A 20,125-nucleotide genomic window follows, 5' to 3' on the forward strand; every position below is an offset into this window, starting at 1 on the left:
ACTCCCCAGAGCCACCATTAACTGTATAAGTCTTATCCTGTCAGGGTATGAAGTATACAAGGATAATTTACTATCACTGCACAATATATTGATGAGCTCATATCTATTATCTACACCTTTGGTCTCACCTTACTTAAAGAGGAGGACAAGTTTGCATTGGAAGCAATTCAGAGGGAGTTCAGTAGTTGATTTCTAGAAAGGAGTAGTTGTCTTTAAAAGATATACATACATTCACTTGAGTTTAGAAGAATGAAAAGCAGTAATATTGCAACGCGACGTTATCGGAGGACTAACAGGGTAGATGCTGTTTCCTTTTAGGTTTTGGAGCTGACTACAAGTATGGGTATATAATTAAAGAAAATGTTTTCCATTTAGAGATATGGATGAATATCTCTTGTGAGGGCCATTAGTCTTTGGAATTCTCTTCCACACAGCAGACGGGCTGAGTCACTGGATGTACTCAAGGCTGAGTTAGACAGATTTTAGATTGGCAAAAGTGTTATAGAGAATACAGCAAGATGTCCATAAGACCATCATTGGATCAAGCATGATCTTTTTGAATAACGGAGTAGGTTCAATAGACTAAATGGCCTCTCCGCCTATTTCTGACCTTGTTATCAGTTGTCATTATTTCGGAAGCTGAGATTGGCAACCATAATAGTAACGAAGTACCTGATCTTCCTATTAACTGGAATTAAAATATTCAGTTCTACATGCAATCCAGAACAAGCCATGTTCCAGTGCATACTTTGTAGATCCATTCTCAGTCTACATTTAATCGAAGCCCCAAACTTAAGTGAAATATTATATTCTCTCGCCTAAGGACGTAAGCTCAGAGTAAAACTCAAGTTCCTTATCGTTCCTAAACTGCGGCAATGTTCAATTTGTAACTACTTTTCAGCAATCCATTGAATGCTGTAGCATTATATTTTTGTTTTGTTGTCTTTCAAAGAAAGAAAACTTCAATGTGAAGCCTGATTTTTGCCAGAATTACATTTTCCACATGTTCATATTTAGATTTCTTATACCCAAGCAAGATTTTTGGTAATTTTGTTTGCCTCCAATATATTTTAAAAGCTCTAATATTCATCAAATAAGAAAAATCCATTTTAGCAGCTTGTTATTTATTGGGGGACAAAAAGATTATTTTTATCCCCCTATACCCCAAAACAAACTTTGCAGGATGGTGAATTGTGTCGCCCTTGGCATCCTATCAGTGGAACTCTGTGACCATCTGCTTGGAAGGCTTCAATAGAAGCTTGGGGCAAATCATGGTCAGAATAAGTTCTACTGCTCTATTAAGGTTGGTGCTGGTTCTCCTGTCTTGGTCCTATGGTTTGCCCAGGCTGGGAACTTAACCTATCACCAATTGAGAATGCAAAAATCCTGCAACTTGGCTCTTCTGGCACTATCATTTTGTTCTGAATGCTTGCTAATGGGTCTATTAATAAATGGGGTTACATGGTGCTACATTTGCTAAATAGAAATGCATTGAACAGTTAGAAAAAGCTTAAATGTATCAGTGGGATTATTGCATTTAATTGAGTTTAGAAATTTACTCTCCATATGTCAAATTAAAAATGGCATTGTTTCTTTTGTTTTTTTTAAATTAGATTTTTGGTTTGTTTTGATGGTGTGATGTTGTTTATAAATATTTGACTTGGAATTTCTTTCAATGTGAAGCTTTTTAAGTACTTACGACCATCCCCAATAGAAAAAACCCGTGATCTGCTGATTGAAGCTATTAGTTCTTGTGATGGTGCTTCCAAATTGGTGTTAAGTTTAAAAAAAAAAGTTCCTCTGATTTTCCTTGGACCGAAGAAAAGATATGTTGCTGGTTATGTGCCCAAATCAGCTGAGGATGATACATGACATAGAGGGGGCCATGGAGGTGATGGTGTTCTAAGATATTCGTTGCTTCTGCCTTTGGTCACTATTGCACTTGGCATTGAAAATGTTCAACATATTCATGTTAAGTGCATTTGACTGCTGTTTTACCACTGTTAAGCCTGATTTTTAATTCAAGGTCAGTTTTGAGGTTGATGGATAACAGAGAATTCAGAAACTCCTGCAAAATCTAGAAATCATAGCTCTCAGGTCTCATTCCAATTCTACTGGCTAATGTCCATCCAAAATGGGTAAGACGAATTGGTGAAAGTCACTCTATTCTGGTGCTGTTCAACAACAAGTAAGATTGGCTGCCTGGATCATCTTGCAGGTCTCATCTGCTACTGGTGGAAAAGTTACTGGGGCAATTTTGACTGCTTACAAATTCATTAATGTAAATTGATTAATGCCTTTCTTAAAATAGTGGACTGAATAATTTTATGTAAATATTTCGAACCAGAGTTACTAACAGTATCATTCCATTCCCACAGATTGTAAAAATCTTTTCTTTGTAAACTTAAGACGTATGATAAATATTTAAAGCTCAAGAAGGAAACAAACAAATGTGAAACATGAAGACTGTAGCATTTATCACCTCATGAGAAAAAAATTGACTTTTCTAACAACATTAGTGTTGGTAAAATTGAACTATGCTGAAATAAGAAAAGGTTTTCTCTTCGGCTTTTCAAATTTTCAGAGTTTCTGTTAACTTATGGGTCTGAGTTAGAGGGCACCAGAAATTTGACAAAGGTGTGCTAGAATGCTTCTATGTTCCGCATACCATATTTCCAAATCATGTTTGCCAATTAGCATTTTATTTTAAATTCCCCTACCATATCCTAAATGAAACCCTTTTTGAACTCCCAGAGCTCTGCTGTTGACATCTATAATCCCCAGTAGGACTTCATGCATGAACTGGATGTGCACTGAAGTGTTTGGGAGCAAGAAATGTAACTAATTTGAGCAGTATTAGAATGGGACCATCACTATTTGACATGTAACTAGAAGGGGGGGGGGGGGGGAAGGTGGAAACACATCAGCAAGATGAACTACAAAGATAAGTTTGAAAATAAAATGGCATTATATAAACCCAAGGCAATTAAGCAAGTTGAGAATTAATTATAAGCTAGAGGTAAACAAGTCAATTGAAGAAATGCACAGGAGGAAAGGGTAAATCACCAAAGAGAGATTTAATTAAAGTGATTAGATGATGGTAAATGGAAAACAAATTTAATTTAACATCCAATGCCAAAACAATTGATACTCCTGAAAAGTATTTAAACAAATTACAGCAATTCAAATTATTCTCACTAAAGTTTTTGTGGGGTGTCTTGCAACTTAGTATTTCTGAGTCACAAAATTACTGAATATTTCTGGTTAGCAGAAGCTCTGAAATTTTGGAAGAACAAATGCAATGGGGAACAAATACAATGGGAATGCATTAACTAATAATTATCTTTTTTTGTCTTTTTCTTTATGTTCCTGCTTATTTCTGTTGCTCCTGGACATTCTGTGATTTCCTTTTCATACCCCCCTCCATAGACCTCATTCTTTGGCACAGATTCACTTCGCTCTTCCTCTCGCTCTCTGCCTTTGCATTGTGACTCTTCTGTGTCATCAACGAGCGTTCATAGGAGATGTACAGAGAATGTTTTGAAATCAACTGGTCGTATTAAGACCAAAGACACCAGAAGTGCTTCTAATCCATTATTAGTCTTTGATTCTTCAAAGTATGTTGATAAGAAAACAATGGAATTTAAAAAGGGCCAAGATCTAGGGCCTAGATCTAGGAAAGGAGGAACTTTGTTTTCATTCTCCTTGCATCTCCCAGCATCATTCTCTTTGTTAGATGATGATGGCTATCTTACCTTTCCAAGCTTCTCTGATGCCAGTTTCTTACCTCAAAGTTTCCAACGTTATCTGCCCATTCAATCACCTTCACTTGTCCCCTGTTTTCTTTTCATTTTCTTCTTCCTTCTCTCAGCCTCTTTCTCTGTACCTTACGCTCTCACTCTCTCATTCCCCCTTGCTATAAGTCTGTGCTACCTGGAGCCCAGGGCAGCCTCCTTAAGTGCTTCAGTTGACAATGACCTGAGTGACAGTTCAGAGGAAGAGGTGTGTACCTCGGCCTAGAACACAGTTCTTTGTGTTCAGTGCTTGAGTGTCCTGCGCAATGTGAAACCTGCAATAGTAATCTTACTTTCAGAAACTCATTGCTGTCTTTTCTTGTTGTTAAAGTTATGTTTCAAAGAGACATAGCTGTAATGTGACTCATCAGATTAGACAAAAAGTTTTTGTATTTGCAGATGGAAAGAATTCTCTGGAAAAACAGCTCTATTCTTCAACAGCTAAGAAGATTGTTCACTAATCATAGTGGAAAAATATGAAGTAATTGGAGTCTGATACGTAGTTCTTCCACTTATAAAGATGTAAAATTCCTAAATTGAATGAGGTCATTCAATTAGGCCATGCTGGCATTTCCCTAAGGGTTGTTTGGAGCCAGTTTGATAGGTCAATCAGTTTAGTTTCTCTGGTGTGAGACAGCCACAACCTCATTAGTATTACAGTAGTCCATTTGTTCTTCAGTGAACCTTATTCTGCTCAGTGAATGGCTCAATCTGTGTCGAAATACCAAACATCAAAGGCCTGATTAGTCACCTTTTAAAGACCGAACTATGTCATTTTATGTTTGATAATATAGTTTTAAAATTATGGTTGTTATCTCACTCATATGCTTAATGTTGTTTTGAAATATCCTACTTGTTGCTTATGAAGTCTTATTTAATGCAGAATTTGAAGATACTGTGGTCCTCAGTGAAAATAGTGTCTAGGAACTGTCAGCATGAAATACTCCGTGACCTTATTCAGTAATTTTTCCTTGAATTAATATCGTACAGAAAGATAAAATGAAACCAGTTTTATGGATAAAGAGCTAAATCCTGCTTTGGAAGTGGACAAATGAAGTAGGCAGAAAACATGGCATGATTTTGCAGGCACGAAAACAGATTGAGGAGTACAGATTTAATTAACTTCACTGTAAAGTTGAAAATGAAAACTTGGTGTCTAATCTCAAATCATCCTCCAGAGAAGAAGTTCTCAACCTTTCCATTGTTCTTGAGCCTTTCCTCCTCCTCGAAATTCAATAAACCCTCTATCGCAGAAAAACTGTTATTGAGAGGCTTTTGTCATGAAGCAATTCCAGTTGCAAATTCATATACACTAAAATTCCACAGCAGAAAATCAGCTGCTTCACTGTTTATAAATGTCTGGGCTCACTTCACAACTTTGGGGGGGAGAAAAGTCAACATTTATTTCTGACCATATCCAACATGAGTGATGTCCATGGACACAGACCTAGGAGAGGAGGCAATGGCCTGATGTTACAATTGTAAACTATTAATCCAGAAACCTGGGTCATATTGTGGGGACCCAGGTTCGAATCCTACAATGACGGATGGTGGAATTCGCATTTAATATGCAAAACTGTTGTCAATTGCAGGAAAAACCCACCTAGTTCACTTGCGTCCTTTAGGAAGGAAGAACAAAGAAAACTACAGCACGGGAACAGGCCCTTTGGCCCTCCAAGCCTGTGCCGATCCAGATCTTCTGTCTAAACCTGTTGCCTATTTTCAAAGCATCTGTATTCCTCTGCTCCCCGTCCATACATGTATCTGTTTAGATACATCTTAAATGACACTATCGTACCTGCCTCTGACACCTCCACTGGGAACACATTCCAGGCACCCACTGCCCTCTATGTAAAGAACTTGCCACACGTATCTCCCTTATACTTTTCTCATTTTGAACTTGTGACCCCCAGTAATTAAGTACCCCACTCTGGGGGAGAAAAGCTTCTTGCTATCCACCTTGCCTATACCTCTTATGATTTTGTAGACTTCAATTAGGTCCCCCCTCAATCTCTCTTTCTAATGAAAATAATCCTAATTTACTACTTCATAGCTAGCACCCTCCATACCAGGCAACATCCTGGTGAACCTCCTCTGCACCCTCTCCAAAGCATTCATATCCTTTTTGGTAATGTGGCAGCCAGAACTGTATGCAGTATTCCGAATGTGGCCGAACCAAAATCTTCTACAACTGTAACATGACCTGCCAACTCTTGTACTCAATATCCTGTCCGATGAAGGAAAGCATGCCTGTATGCTGCCTTGACCACTGTATTGACCTGCATTGCTATTTTCAGGGTATAATGGACCTGATATCCAGATCTCTCTGCACATCAATCTTCCCCACGACTTTTCCATTTACTGTATCGTTTGGTATTGAATTGCATCTTTCAAAATGCATCACCTCACATTTTCCCAGATTGAACTCCATCTGCCATTTCTCCACCCAACTCTCCAATCTATCTATATTCTGCTGTATTGTCTGACCGTCCTCTTCACTATCTGCTACTCCAGTCTTTGTGTCATTTGCAAACTTGCTAATCAGATCACCTATACCTTCCTCTAGATCATTTATGTATGTCACAAACAACAGTGGTCCCAGCACAGATCCCTGTGGAACACCATTGGTCACAATTCTTCATTTTGAGAAACTTCCTTCCGCTGCTACTCTGTCTCCTGTTGCCCAACCAGTTTTCTGTCCATCTCGCTAGTATGCCCTGGACCCCTTGCGACCTCACTTTCACTATCAGGCTACCATGGGGAACCTTATTAAATGCCTTCCTTAAGTCCATGTATATTACATCTGCAGCTCTTCCTTCATCAATCAACTTTGCCACTTCCTCAAAGAATTCTATTAAGTTGGTAAGACATGACCTTTCATGCACAAAACCATGTTGCCTATCACTGATGAGCCCATTTTCTTCCGAATGGGAATAGATCCTATCGTTCAGTATCTTCTTCAGCAGCTTCCCTACCACTGATGTCAGGCTCAATGGTCTGTGATTGCCTGGATTATCCCTGCTACCCTTCTTAAACAAAAGGACAATATTAGCAATTCTCCAGTCCTCTGGGACCTCACCCGTGTTGAAGGGTGCTGCCAAGATACCTGTTAAGGCTTCAGCTACTTCCCTCAGTAACCTGGGATAGATCCCATCCACACCTGGGGACTTGTCCACCTTAATGCTTTTGAGAATACCCAAAACTCCCTCCCTCCTTATGCTGACTTGACCCAGAGTAATCCAATATCTATACCTTACCTCAACGTCCACAATGTCCCTCTCCTCGGTGAATACTGATGTAAAACGCTCATTAAGAATCTCGCCCATTTTCTCTGACTCTGTGCATAACTTTCCTCCTTTGTCCTTGATTGGGCCAACCCTTTCTCTAGTTACCCTCTTGCTTCTTATATATGGATAAAAGGTTTTGGGGTTTTCTTTAAGCCTGTTTGCTAAAATATTTCATGGCCCCTTTTAGCCTCTTAGTTCCTCATTTCAGAATGGTCCTACATTCCCAATATTCTTCCAAAGCTCCGACTGTCATCAGCCTAGACCTTATGTATGCTTCCTTTTTTCTCTTAGCTAGTCTCACAATTTCACCTGTCATCCATGGTTCCCTTGCCATATCTATCCCTCATGTTCACAGGAACATGCCTCTCTGGCACTCTAATCAATCGCTCTTTTTTAAAAGCCTCCCACATATCAAATGTGGATTTACCTTCAAACAATTGCTCCCAATCTACATTCCCCAGCTCCTGCAGAATTTTGATATCATTGGCCTTCCCCCAATTTAGCACTCTCCTTTAGGACCACTCTCATCTTTGTCCATGAGTCTTCTAAAACTTACAGAATTGTGATCACTATTTCCAAAATAATTCCCGACTGAAACTTCAACCACCTGGCTGGGCTCATTGTCCAACACCAGGTCCAGTATGGCCCCTTCCCGAGTTGGACTATTTACATAGTGCTCTAGAAAACCCTCTTAGGTGCTCCTTACAAATTCAGCTCCATCTAGACCTAAGTGAATCCCAGTCAATTTGGGAAAACTAAAATCTCCTCTCACCACCACCCTGTTGCTCCGACATCTTTCCATAATCTATTTACATATTTGTACGCTCTATCTCACGCTTGCTGTTGGGAGGCTTGTAGTAGAACCCCAACATTGTTATCACCCCCTTCCTATTTCTGAGCTCTACCCATATTGCCTCACTGCTCAAGTCTTCCATAGGGCCGTCCTTCAGCACAGCTGTGATATCCTCTCCGACCAATGATGCAACTCCTCCATCCCCTTTACTTCCCCCTCTATCCCGTCTGAAGCATCCATATCCTGGAATATTTAGTGCCCTTCCCCCAACCAAGTCTCAGTAAGAGCAATAACATCATACTTCCAGATACTAATCCAAGCCCTAAGTTCATCTCCCTTACCTATTACACTTCTTGCATTAAAATAAATGCACCACAGACCACCAGTCCCTTTGCGTTCATCATCTGATCCCTGCCTACTCTTCCCCTTAGACACACTGACTTCATTATCTAGTTCCTTACAGGCTTTAGTTACCACCTCCTTACTGTCCACTAACTTCCTCATTTGGTTCCCATCCCCCTGCTACATCAGTTTAAACCCTCCCCAACAGTGTTAGCAAAAGCACCGCCAAGGACATTGGCTCCAGTCTGACCCAGGTGTTGACTGTCCAATTTGTAATAGTCGCACCTCTCCCAGAACTGGTCCCAATGTCCCAGAAATCTGAATCCCTCCCTCCTGCACCATCTCTCAAGCCATACACTCATCCTGCCTATTCTTTCGTTTCTACTCTGACTAGCACGTGACACTGGTAGCAATCCCTAGATTACTACCTCTGAGGTCTTACTTTTTAACTTGACTCATAACTCCCTAAATTCTGCTTGTTGGACCTCATCCCCTTTTTTTTGTAACCTATATCATTGGTACCTATGTGCACCACGACAGATTGCTGTTCACCCTCCCTCTTCGGAATGTTCTACAGCTGATCTGAGACATCCCTGACCCGTGCACCTGGGAGGCAACACACCATCCAGCAGTCTTGTTTTCAACCACAAAACTGCCTATTTACTCCCCTTACAATTGAATCCCCTATGACTATAGCCCTTCCACACTTTTTTCTTCCCTTCTGAACAGCAGAGCCAGCCACGGTGCCATGAACCTGGCTACTGCTGCCTTCCCCTGGTGAGCCATTTCCCCCAACAGTATCCAAAACGGTATACCTATTTTGGAGGGAGATAACGGCATGAGTTGAGAGCTACAGTAATGTGGTTTACTCTTACCTGCCATCTGAGCAATTAGGGATGCCATAGACAGCATTGCCCACATCCTGTGAATTAATTTTTTAAAAAGCTCTTAGTCATAGTGGGGCAGTTGGATTACCTTCATGGGAAGATGGGAAGATGGCAAGATGACAGCCTGGTGGTATTATCGCTGAACTGCTAATCCAGAGACCAAGGTAATGACCCAGGACCTGGGTTCGAATTCTGTCATGGCAGAATGTGAAGTTTGAATTCAGTAAAAATCTGAAACCATTGTCAACTGTTGGAAAAACCCATCTGGTTCACTAATGTCCTTCAGGGAAGGAAACTGCCATTCTTACCTGGTCTGGCCTACATGTGACTCCAGACCCACAGCATCAACTGCCCTCTGGGCAATTAGGGATGGGTAGTGACACCCTTGTCTAGTGATTGAATAATAAGTTAAAAAGAAAGCCACAGGCAGGTCAGGAGGTGGAGTTATCTGAATAGTCAGTTATACTGAGCTTTCAGCCCAAGAAGCACCTAAACACATCAAATTTCAGTGACTCTATTGCTTTACTCCAACTTAAAATGGTGGAAACCTGCTGGAAAAAAGACGACCTGCTAAACACTGTCAGTGGATAAGGAGTAAATTAGTGAAGCAGTGATGTCCTCTCTCCTTTACCCACCTATATCATTGGCACTAGTAACACCACCTCAATCCAGCTTGGCACTGAGAGGATTGAATCAAATTCTTTGAGGTGGGTTTTAAGAAAAAACCTGTTTCACTCATTCTTCACAATGAATCAAGTGCTAATAAAAATCAACAGTTTTTATTAACCAGTTTAGAGTCGTATTTTTGAAAAGGTTTTATTCTTGTAATATCTGATTTGGCAAAGTCTTCTCACAAACCTCTAGTTGAGAACCTCTCCTCTGGAGCACCCAGGATTGGCTGGTAGTGAAGTGTATATACATGATGTGCATGTTTGTATTAATCTTGGAAATATATGAAAAGTTTAAACTACTAGTCATTGTCTGGTCCAGACTGCATGTAAGGATCGTTCAATGAATGAGGGTCTGTTTGCATCATGACCTACATGTCTGTTCAGTAAGAAGGCACAAGCCAGAATTGTATATGATTCAAAGCCCCTGTTAGACTATATTGTCTTAATCTGTATCTTTTGAGCAGAAATTGATTTTCGTTCTTAATTTACCAGGGAACTTAATATTACCCAATTTTTCAGCTATCTAGACACATGAATACAAGAATATGGGCCAAATTACTACTAATGATTTTATTGCAGTTCACTGAAGAAAGGATGATAATTTTGCTTCAGGATTGAAAATCTAAAGATTTATTAAGACAAAGATTTAAGACCAGTCTCCTTAATTTCTCACAAAAGATGACAAATGGAAAAACTTCACTATGCTGATGAAACTTTGTAAAATGTAAATTTGTGACTGATGTTAGTAAAGTCAGAAACCGTAGCCCTTTGATCGACGTTCAATATTCCTTGGACCTTTTTTCCCTTCCAGTGAAATGCGAGTGCTTTGCTGCATCTTGGCCACAATTCTAATAAGTCAGTGTTTCTTAAGTAGATATTGTTAAGTGGTCTTTGCTGTAGAAAATATTTGTCTTAGTTATCACCGAAAATTACTTTCCTGCAGTAAATGATTTAGAAAACTAAGAGGAAATGAAGCATTGAATTTGAGAGTGTAAACTGCAGTACTTCTATTTTTTATTGTATGAGAGGATAAGATGAAAATGCACCATTTTTAAAAAGGAAATATTGTACTTAAATTAATTCAGTGACAGCACCACATGGATTCAAAACCATCAAATTAACTTTCTGGATAATTGATAATGAGTTCTTATTTTAGTCTTCGTTGAGACTTCACAAAAAGTCCTAAAAATAAGATCTGCAGAGACATGTACAGTCTAACTGTAAATTGAGCTGTTAGGATTTCTGGACATTATTCTGTTCACCATAAATGCTGCAAGCAGACCTGTATATAATTATTCCTAAAAGAAAGCAATGGTACACATGAGGGCCTGAGAATCAGGCTGCTGTCACAGCAACTGAAAATAGTTCCTGAAATAAACTTTTGCTTCTGGTGTAAATGAGTTGCATTTTTTTTAAATTAATATAGTTAGTTACAAAATTGTAAAATGTTTGATTTAAACCAGACCGAATCAATTTTGTATCTCAAAAAAAAAAAGCCATATGAACTTTCAAGAATGTAGGTGGACATTTGCAACCTCCACTGAATCACCATGCAGTGTGAACAAAAGGGTCCCATTTTGCTAAGCTATAACCTGCACTCCACAGCCACCTTATATATAACATATATGATTTCGGCTAGATGATATTCACGCCTCTCTGGCTACCTTGAAGAGACATTCAACCCCTCCTGAACATGTGCAAGTTCCTTAGTTCCATTTTAAGATCCCCTATCCCCTATCTCCTATTGTTCAAGGTGAGTGAAACATGTCCTTCCCTCTGAGCTTTTTGTGTTCTTGCTGGAGTTTAATCAGCAGCCCTTAAGTGAGTGCTGAAGGCCACTAATAAACAATTCATCTTTTTACCTTGCTGGATGGGCACCACAGCACTTCTGAAAGCCATTTCTGGCCTTCCAGAACAGGATGCTATTCTGTTCCTGTCCCCACTTCTTGAAACCTATTTGAGGGACTTTGCCATATCACAACTCCCAAAATCAGCAAACTGCCTCTGTATGCCCAAGGAGGGTCCTTAGCTTGTTGGCTCCTGATGTATGTCTGAATGTGCCACTTAGTTTGGATCTAATCCAATTTCTAGCTCTTTATCTTTCTCTGCAGTGAAATGTCAGGAGTATAGCCACTCAAGCTTCAATTTTCTTAAAACAATACAACTGTACAAAGAAAACTGAATATCCATGGTACATTGTTTTATAAACGTACAGTTTAATTTTATGAGTGCTACTCATTTGGTTGTAGCATGCATGTGGCCACTTTGACTTTCATCGTTAGATTGAGATACATCATTGATAGTTTAGTTCTATGTGCTTTGCCCTGCCTTTAATAGAAATAACTTCAAGTTAATCAACCTCTGCCTTACTGTAGAAAAGGGACCCTCATTCTGTGCAGCTTGTCTCAGAATTGGAATAGGTTTAAATTAGTTTTTAGAAGCCCGGTGTTTCTATATTTGTTTAAGTCATTTACTGATGCTGTACAAATTGACCCCAAAATCATCACACTTTCAGTAAGTCAAAGTGGAACTGAAATATCATTTCTGAGGCCTTTAAACAATGTGATTTTCTTTTATTAAAAAGCATTCAATCTTGTAACTTGCTATTACACTTCTCATTTTGCCTTAAAAACCATCATTGCTTGTTCCATTTAATTTTTTTCATGCTTATAATGAATCATTTTTTGTCACTGAAGCTGATATGCAATGAGACATGTGAATAAGCTGCCTTGCAATTAAGCTTCACTGTTTTGATGAGGCTGATGTATTTTTATTCCTGCTTTCCTACTGGACATCTTGGAATTTTGCTGACAAAATAGACTGACAGTGAGCAGACTGACACGACGGCTCCTGCTGATGGAGAAACCACCGCAGAGGTTTGTACATTCCACCAGCTTGCATTTCCAGTGGAAATGACCCTCATAATCTCACTTGTTTGTCTGAGAGTTTTAATTAGTGCAGCTGTAAATTTGACATTAACGTAGCCACACGATAGTAAATAGATTCATGTGAAGAAATGCCAAGTACAAAGTAACAGAACACTTATTCTATGATAAAATGGGAATTGGCAAGCAAGATCAGCAGGATAAAATGGTTCAAAAAGTCAATGAGAGTGCACTGCATGAAAATTTTATCAGGAAGTCACAATTTATAATGACATTAAAACCTTCTTTGTTTGCTCTTATTTCTCCATTTATACAATGTTTAACTGTAGTGTGATTTGTTACTGGAACATGGGCCAATATAGCTCAGTTGGCTGGATGGCTGGGTTTGCAATGCAGAGTGATGACCACAATGTGGGTTCAGTTTCCACATTGGCTGAGGTTACTATGAAGGATTCTCCTTCTCAACCTCGCTCCTTGCCTCACCAGTTGTCTCTCTCTGTAATGGAAGAGCAGCCCTGTGGTCTGATAAGACTGTGAAAATCCAGCCAGTATATAGATTTTTAATAACTAACTAAATTTTCCCAAATTAAAATGATGACCAATGCAGATGGGAGCTAGAGAGTTATTTTGATACAGAACTGACCATGCAGAATTTGTCCTTCAGTCTACCTCCCTATGTTTGCATGCCTTGCTAACCTGGCAGGTATCAAAACTCACTTCATGATGCAACATGGACGTGACCCATTTTCACTGTTTTGTGACATTAATTGTTTCATGCACCTGACCATTTATTGCTGTTGTTTTCTAAACCGATTATATTAATACCTAAACAAAGTTGACCAAAGCTACAATGCTCTGTCCTCTTGGCATGAAGCTAAACAAATATATATTTACTGCTGATTTTCTGCAATCATCTCCTCTTTTGTTTCTCACTTAAACGTACTTTGTGTTTCATTGCTCGACTGTGTTTGCCAGTGGTCCAGCTCTCTGCGAACCTGAATGTGTAGAGACCCTCCACTGGCTGGAGGGTATTAAATTGCTGAAATTGACAGGTGGTTAATTACAAGAAACATGATGTTTCAGCTTGAACAATGCTATTATTATTTTTCTCAAAAGCTTTATTTAAAATTAATTGCAGTTCATATTACTTCAGTTCACATAACAGCTGCAATATTTTAGCTGAACAAAATATTTTGTTTCACATTGTTTAAAGGATGTATTCAACTGATGTGGTTCTTATACCAGTTTGTGTGATTTACTTGTGGAACAGTCTGTTTCGTCAGTCACTCAGCATACCGTGACCAAAGGTTTCATGCAATTCAAATGACAAAGCAAAAAAAAAAATACGTAATATTCACTTCAATGATGGTCATATTTGAGAAGATGCCTGAAAATGTATGATATTAAAAATGGAAAACTGGCAGAACTGACATAATTACTTAATTGTTTATACACTTAACTTCTGTCAAAGATTATCTTGCTCATGTGTTTTGGTCCATATATCTATAATGTTTGCTTACGAATATACACACAAGAACAGTCACATGTACAGTTTTAGAATAAAGAACACCTACTGCAACTGGTGTTCTTGTAATGAAGTGGTTTGGTTTTCTTTTTATTCCGTAAAGAGGAATTGTTGCTATGTTGTGAATGGTAGAGAATAATCCTAAACCACTTTAAAGAGGGAATTAACCAAATGGCAAGTTGTCCTCCTCACTCCCATAAAGCTGTTTGTGAGCTTTAAGGAGATTTTATATTCAATCGCAAGCAGTTTGGTCATTTTCAGGGATTTATTGAACCCTATATATTTCCTCACTCCTTTCCTTGTATCCTGATCACATTCAGTAGATTCCAAATTAATGCAACAGTAACTTTGGTTCAGGTAGTATGGGTTTCTTGTGACTGAATTGTACATTGACATAGTGTGTCAGTGATTAGATGTTGTTAAAGCTTTGACTTTCAAATCCTTCTTTATGCCATCAGTCTGATCAAGAGGATGAAACGGAATCGAAGACACAGGTACAAGGAAGAGATCTTTTCGTAAATGACTAGATTGTAGAGTAGTCCATCAGTGTAAATTATTCATTTCTGGTACTCTTCACTTTCTGTGGTAGATTTTCTGCTCCTTGCTTTTTAACTTGCATCATTTGCTCATCTTTTTTCCTTTGCCTGTGCTTTATTCCAAGACTTAATTTTATGTCCTGTATTCCATAATTGTTTCCATTTTAATTTTGCTTTTTTTACAGAATAGTCTTGTAAAGCGATTCAAAGGTGAAAATGTGTATGTGAAACATAGTAATCTTATGTTAGAGGTTTGTATCTGTTTTAAGTTGTGCAATACTAGTTTTTGTGCACACTAGTGATCTGCATAGCTAGTGATCAACCCTTTTGATGTGGAGTGCTGTGTGTATAATGCATGTGTTGCACAATCCTGGACTAGCAACATTAACATGACACTCAGATAATTCACATATCTTCAAATACTGTGCACAATGAAAGTGAAAATCAAAATTATGTAAATTAATACTCTTTTTTTGTTTTTTTAATGTTTAACATTGTCAATACTGGTCTTTCTAAAAGTACTGGTGAACCATATACCAGATTTATTGCCAGGTTTATTTTGTTTGCTCTATTTCTGGTTATCAATTTGGTAAATTACCTATTTTGGCAAATTTTGACAGAAAAGAACCCGTTTTATTGAAAGAAACAATACAGAATTTTGAATTTCAGTATTTGCATCAAAATGTTTTGATGTTGTTCACTTTAGCAAGACATGTAATCTTTTTCCAATATCATTATAATTGTTAGAAACTATGTTACCAACCAGAATAAATGATTGGTTGCAGTATTGTCAGAATATACCTGGTGTTATCTTGTTAATCTTTCTGCCACAGAAAGCATTTATGCAAAGGTGTTCAAAAATAATTTCCAGATTACCTCATTAATTTTTTTAAAAATTGACACGTCATCCTGATTTTCAGTGGGAGAAAAAAGAAATTAAAGGAAGGTGTAGCAAAACCAACAATTTCATCATTTCACACACACTTTACCAAATATCTAAAGATTGACAGCAAGCAGCTGGCATAGAACTTGTGGGACAGTGGGAAATGAGGACCTGACTTCCCATGAGGGAGGGAGAGAGGTAACAATGCAAGTTGTTTTTGGAAGAAAAGTGATGAGTGCCAAGTGAGTAGAAACATCTAATGTCAGAACAGAGAGGCAAAAGTCAAGCTGAAATCTGTGGTCAGAAGGAAAAAGGGATCAAACTAAAATATTAGGCTGGAGAAAAGAACTCTAATAGGATAGAACATGACATTTAGAAATGAATAAAGCCCTTGAAATTGTTTCTTTGCAACAATATGGAATTGAGTGTTGGATGATAGGCATGAGGGAAAGATTCAGACCCATAGAGTTTTAGATTCTTAAATTGTGAAAACTGCAAGTAGGGTGTATGTCATGGAGAGAATTTGAGGTGTCTTGATCTACTGAAAGTGAGATTAGGCCGTTCAGAAACGGAAGAGGTCTGTCTGTAACAATGCATGTGCAAAATATTGGAAAAGTATAATTCAACGTTAGATCAAATAATGGGGCAGGAAGGTCATTTTGGTTTTGTACATTGGGTTTAACCAAAAGGAACAGTCAAGGTCCTTGATGAAATCCGTGCTAGAAGACACACAGATGTTGATGGGTGAGGAATACAAAGTTTTTTTGCACAATTAAACTGGAGGTTGTTACCATTTTACTGTGATTCCCTGACTCACCTTCACCCTTGAGATCAGGCAGAGAGTTCAGTTTTGAGAGTCAATGCTGGTGACAGAGAAGTAATGATGACTGCCATTTGCACACATGTGATTTACCCTGTGCTTTCACAAGATGTTGCTGGGGTGGGCAGTCTATGATAAGAAAACAAATATGATGCAATCCAAGCAGCGTGATGTGAAATATTCTTCAGTGGCTTTGTAGAGATGACAAAAAGATCAAGGAATAGTAAACCAGATTCAATCTTACAGCTTTGGTTAGTGACTTGGATTTGTAATCTCAGTACTGTGGTTAGCTGGAGACAGGGTTGGAAGGACTGCTGCAAAAAAAATCAATATGTTGTATGGTGATTTATAATGTAGAATCTAATGCTGTACCTAACCTGACATTTTTTCTTTAGGGGTAGAAAAATTAAAGGGGACTTTTTTTTTAAAAAAAGTCATACTAGCTTTATACGATTGAGAAAAATGTTTGAAGCATAGTCGCAATTTACACGAATAATAACAGGCTCACAAAAGGGAACGCAATGAGGAATTAGTTGGGCGGTGTTAAGGGAGCCAAGGGTGGACATCCGTGAAGAAATTAATCTACAAAGGACAGGGAGAAAGCTGCAATATTTGAGGGAATGAGCTTTGACTAGAAGGAGAGGCAAAGGTGGCTGAGTGAATCCAAAGGAGTCGAGCAACTCTCTACTTTAAGCCTTGGATTTCAGGGTGGATGGAATGCAGAGGAGTGAAAGGTTTTCTTCATATTCAAGAATGATCCTAGACCATTAGAAGAATTTTGGTTCCAGAGAAGAGCAATGCTGCTTAAATGGGTCAAACCAGAACAATGTGTAGTTAGCGAGAGTATGAAGTATTGTGTGTTCCAAATTATAGGGAATGTGTTTACTTTAGATGCGATAGCATGTTAAAATTGAAGTAATGAATGATGATGCATTTTTTATTAGCAAATTTCATAGAGAAGCTATTATTTTTAAATCCAACTAGCGTATCAGTTAACCTATCAGAAAGATTCATTCATTATTGTTACGGTGATATTAAACTTGAACTGTAAATTGATACAATAATAAACAAAATTATCAAAGTTTTTCTTTGGCATCCTGGTGTGAAAGCCTTGCTGCACCAGTAACTCATTTGATCGCCGCACTCTCTGTAAGGGTAATGAAAGCAAAATCTATGCCAAACTTTTCTGGTTAGGTTTACTCAACATGATTCTTTATGTCAATAAAGGCAGTCTAGCAGGGTCAACAGCACTTTGAGGCCTACTCTTGTCTCATTTGATATCCACTTTTGCTTTTGCAGTGATTTGGAGGAGGAACCCTGGCTCAAGTATAGTACTCCACACACTACCCCAACTCATGGGAGCTGACATAAATTCCAGTCTTCTTACCACCAATTTTGCTAAAGCAGCGTACAAAATCTGGTGATTTGTATGATTCAAATATTCTTTGCAGAACAGCTGCATCATCAAGATAGTTGAATAGCAAAATTCTGGGGTGGTGACCTATTTAGAATTGGTAAGGAATTCAATCCAAAATTAAGGGGCTTATTCCCCCAGTGCACCAGCTATACAGTGTTTTCATTCAGCCTGATCCATTCTTTTCAAGAAACTTTAAACATGAGCACAAATTGTTTTTGTATTTAAAAAGGCACACTTAATTTTCATGCGTTTTCGAATGTTATTTGTAGAATTTTTCAAATGCAGAATAATAGTGGTATCGCTATTCAATTTAAACGTTCATAGCACTCTCCTCTCATGAGGAAACCAAGAGCAGTAATTGTTTGAAGAACACAGTTATATTAAGTTGATATGCTAAAGTTATTTGCCTTTGATTTTTTTTGTTGTTATTCAAAAGGACTTTGACAAAACTCAGGAAGATGTGGTTAAGCACCATGCCAACATAAGTGAAATGAAACGAACATTCCTGGAATCCACATCTGAGAGTGGACCCGATGAATGGGAAAAAAGGTTGTCTGCCTCTCCAGTTAGATCTTTCTCAAAGAATGAGGATTTGCCTATGATTGAGCCACTTATGCCTGAGGAGGTAAGTTATGTTGTAGTGTTACTTTTAAACTTTGTTTCCTTTAGGAATATACCTTTTTGAGGTATTAATAACCCCTGTTCATTAATGACTCCATACTTGTACAGCTAAAATGAATATGTTATAAGGTTGTTGAATTTTGGTTCATAAAATATTTTCTGTGTAGTAAATATCATGTATAAAATAAGGCAGAGAAATTTATACAGGTACATGTTTCCCATAACATTGGGATTGTAATCATGTTCTATATTTTAGGTACACAGTTTAAAGATGGTTTTATGCACTTGTCACTAATTATTTTAACATTGATAGCAGACCAAAGAGGATTCTGATGAGACCCTACAAAGCAAGTCTGTGTGTGAACAGGGTGTTGTTGGATCTGTCACTTCTGTGGCGAAAGATGATGAAAAATTAGTAAAGGTATTGAAATTGATATGTCTTATTATTGTTACTATAGTGCAGTTGTTATTCACATATTTCCTTTTACACATTCAGATATTGTAAATAACATGGAAATTCAATCAGGATTCACTAGTAAACATCTGGCACTTATCTTTGATAGTTTGTTGCAATGTTAGAGTGGACTTTTAGCTATATTTTACACTGTAGATATTATGTATATTTTATGACAAATTGAATACATTACCCTTTTGTTAAATATGGACGCTTGTGACTAAATTGAGCATTATCGATTAAATGTCAGTTTTAAAAAAAACATGTTGCAAGAAACAAACTATTTGCATAATAGGAAATTCTGCATTTTGTGAAAGATGTCATGTATTTTACTTGTCCTGCCACTAAAATATAAAGTTAAATACACAATGTTGTAAATTGAGGGTTATTCTGCTTCACGATCTGACATGGTTTGAAGCACATCCCTGAAAATGTTGACACTGCATTCACTGAATTGATTTTTATTTATCTACCAAGATACTAATGAATTAATTAATCAAACTGTACAGTGCACTGTTTAATAATGAAGGGATAGCGATGTAGTGGGAACGTCACTTAATTAATAATCTTGGAAGTCCAGACGAATACTCTGGGAATGTGGGTTTGAATCTCATAGCAACTAATGAAATTTAAATTGCGAAATACATCCGGAATTGAAAGCCAGTCTGATGCCATAAAACTAACTATGTCTATGTTTGGAAAAAAAATCTAGTACACTTGTATCCTTTAGGAAAGAATATCTGCCATCCTTACCTGGTCTGGCATATATTAGATTCTAGACCCACAGCCATGTGGTTGATTCTGACATAGCTGAGCAAACCACTCCATTCAAGTGAAATTGGATAATGATAACTAATGCTGGCCTTGCCATTAATCTCCACATCTCATAGCCAAAAGGGAAAATGTAGGAAACATAGCCTGTCAGTCCACCTCAGTATATATTGCTAAAAGTTTGACATTTTTTAGTGCAGAGTCGAGAAAACAAACCATTCTACAATGTAGGTCCTTTCTTTTTATCAATTTTCTCGCCTAGCTCCTTTGACCAACTCGTATAAGTAAATTTGTATTTATTAAGAGATTTAATCAGTTCAATTATGCTTAAAAGTTGGTACAAGTTAGATATTATTGTTATTGGATCCCATACTAGACACGTCAGAATGAAACCTGGCTCAATAAACTGTATTTGATTAGATTAGATTAGATTAGATTA

General features: G+C 37.9%; 1 protein-coding gene across 22 annotated transcripts in view; it reads left to right on the forward strand.

The window, feature by feature from the left end:
• The window catches only part of LOC122549365 (band 4.1-like protein 3), a 288,912-nt gene that overhangs the window by 240,774 nt on the left and 28,013 nt on the right, over positions 1-20,125 (forward strand). For 13 of the 22 annotated variants that reach the window (XM_043689068.1, XM_043689063.1, XM_043689072.1 and 10 more), the window contains exons 13-17: positions 3,430-4,002; positions 12,594-12,650; positions 14,643-14,678; positions 18,277-18,465; positions 18,775-18,882. In XM_043689068.1, coding sequence (XP_043545003.1) covers positions 3,430-4,002; positions 12,594-12,650; positions 14,643-14,678; positions 18,277-18,465; positions 18,775-18,882 — 963 coding nt within the window. Of the gene's footprint in view, positions 1-3,429; positions 4,003-12,593; positions 12,651-14,642; positions 14,679-14,905; positions 14,972-18,276; positions 18,466-18,774; positions 18,883-20,125 lie in introns of all 22 variants that reach the window. The other 9 variants (XM_043689078.1, XM_043689079.1, XM_043689084.1 and 6 more) reach the window with 7 other exon arrangements.

The sequence above is a fragment of the Chiloscyllium plagiosum genome, chromosome 4 (genome assembly GCF_004010195.1).
Source record: "Chiloscyllium plagiosum isolate BGI_BamShark_2017 chromosome 4, ASM401019v2, whole genome shotgun sequence".
NCBI lineage: Eukaryota > Metazoa > Chordata > Chondrichthyes > Orectolobiformes > Hemiscylliidae > Chiloscyllium > Chiloscyllium plagiosum.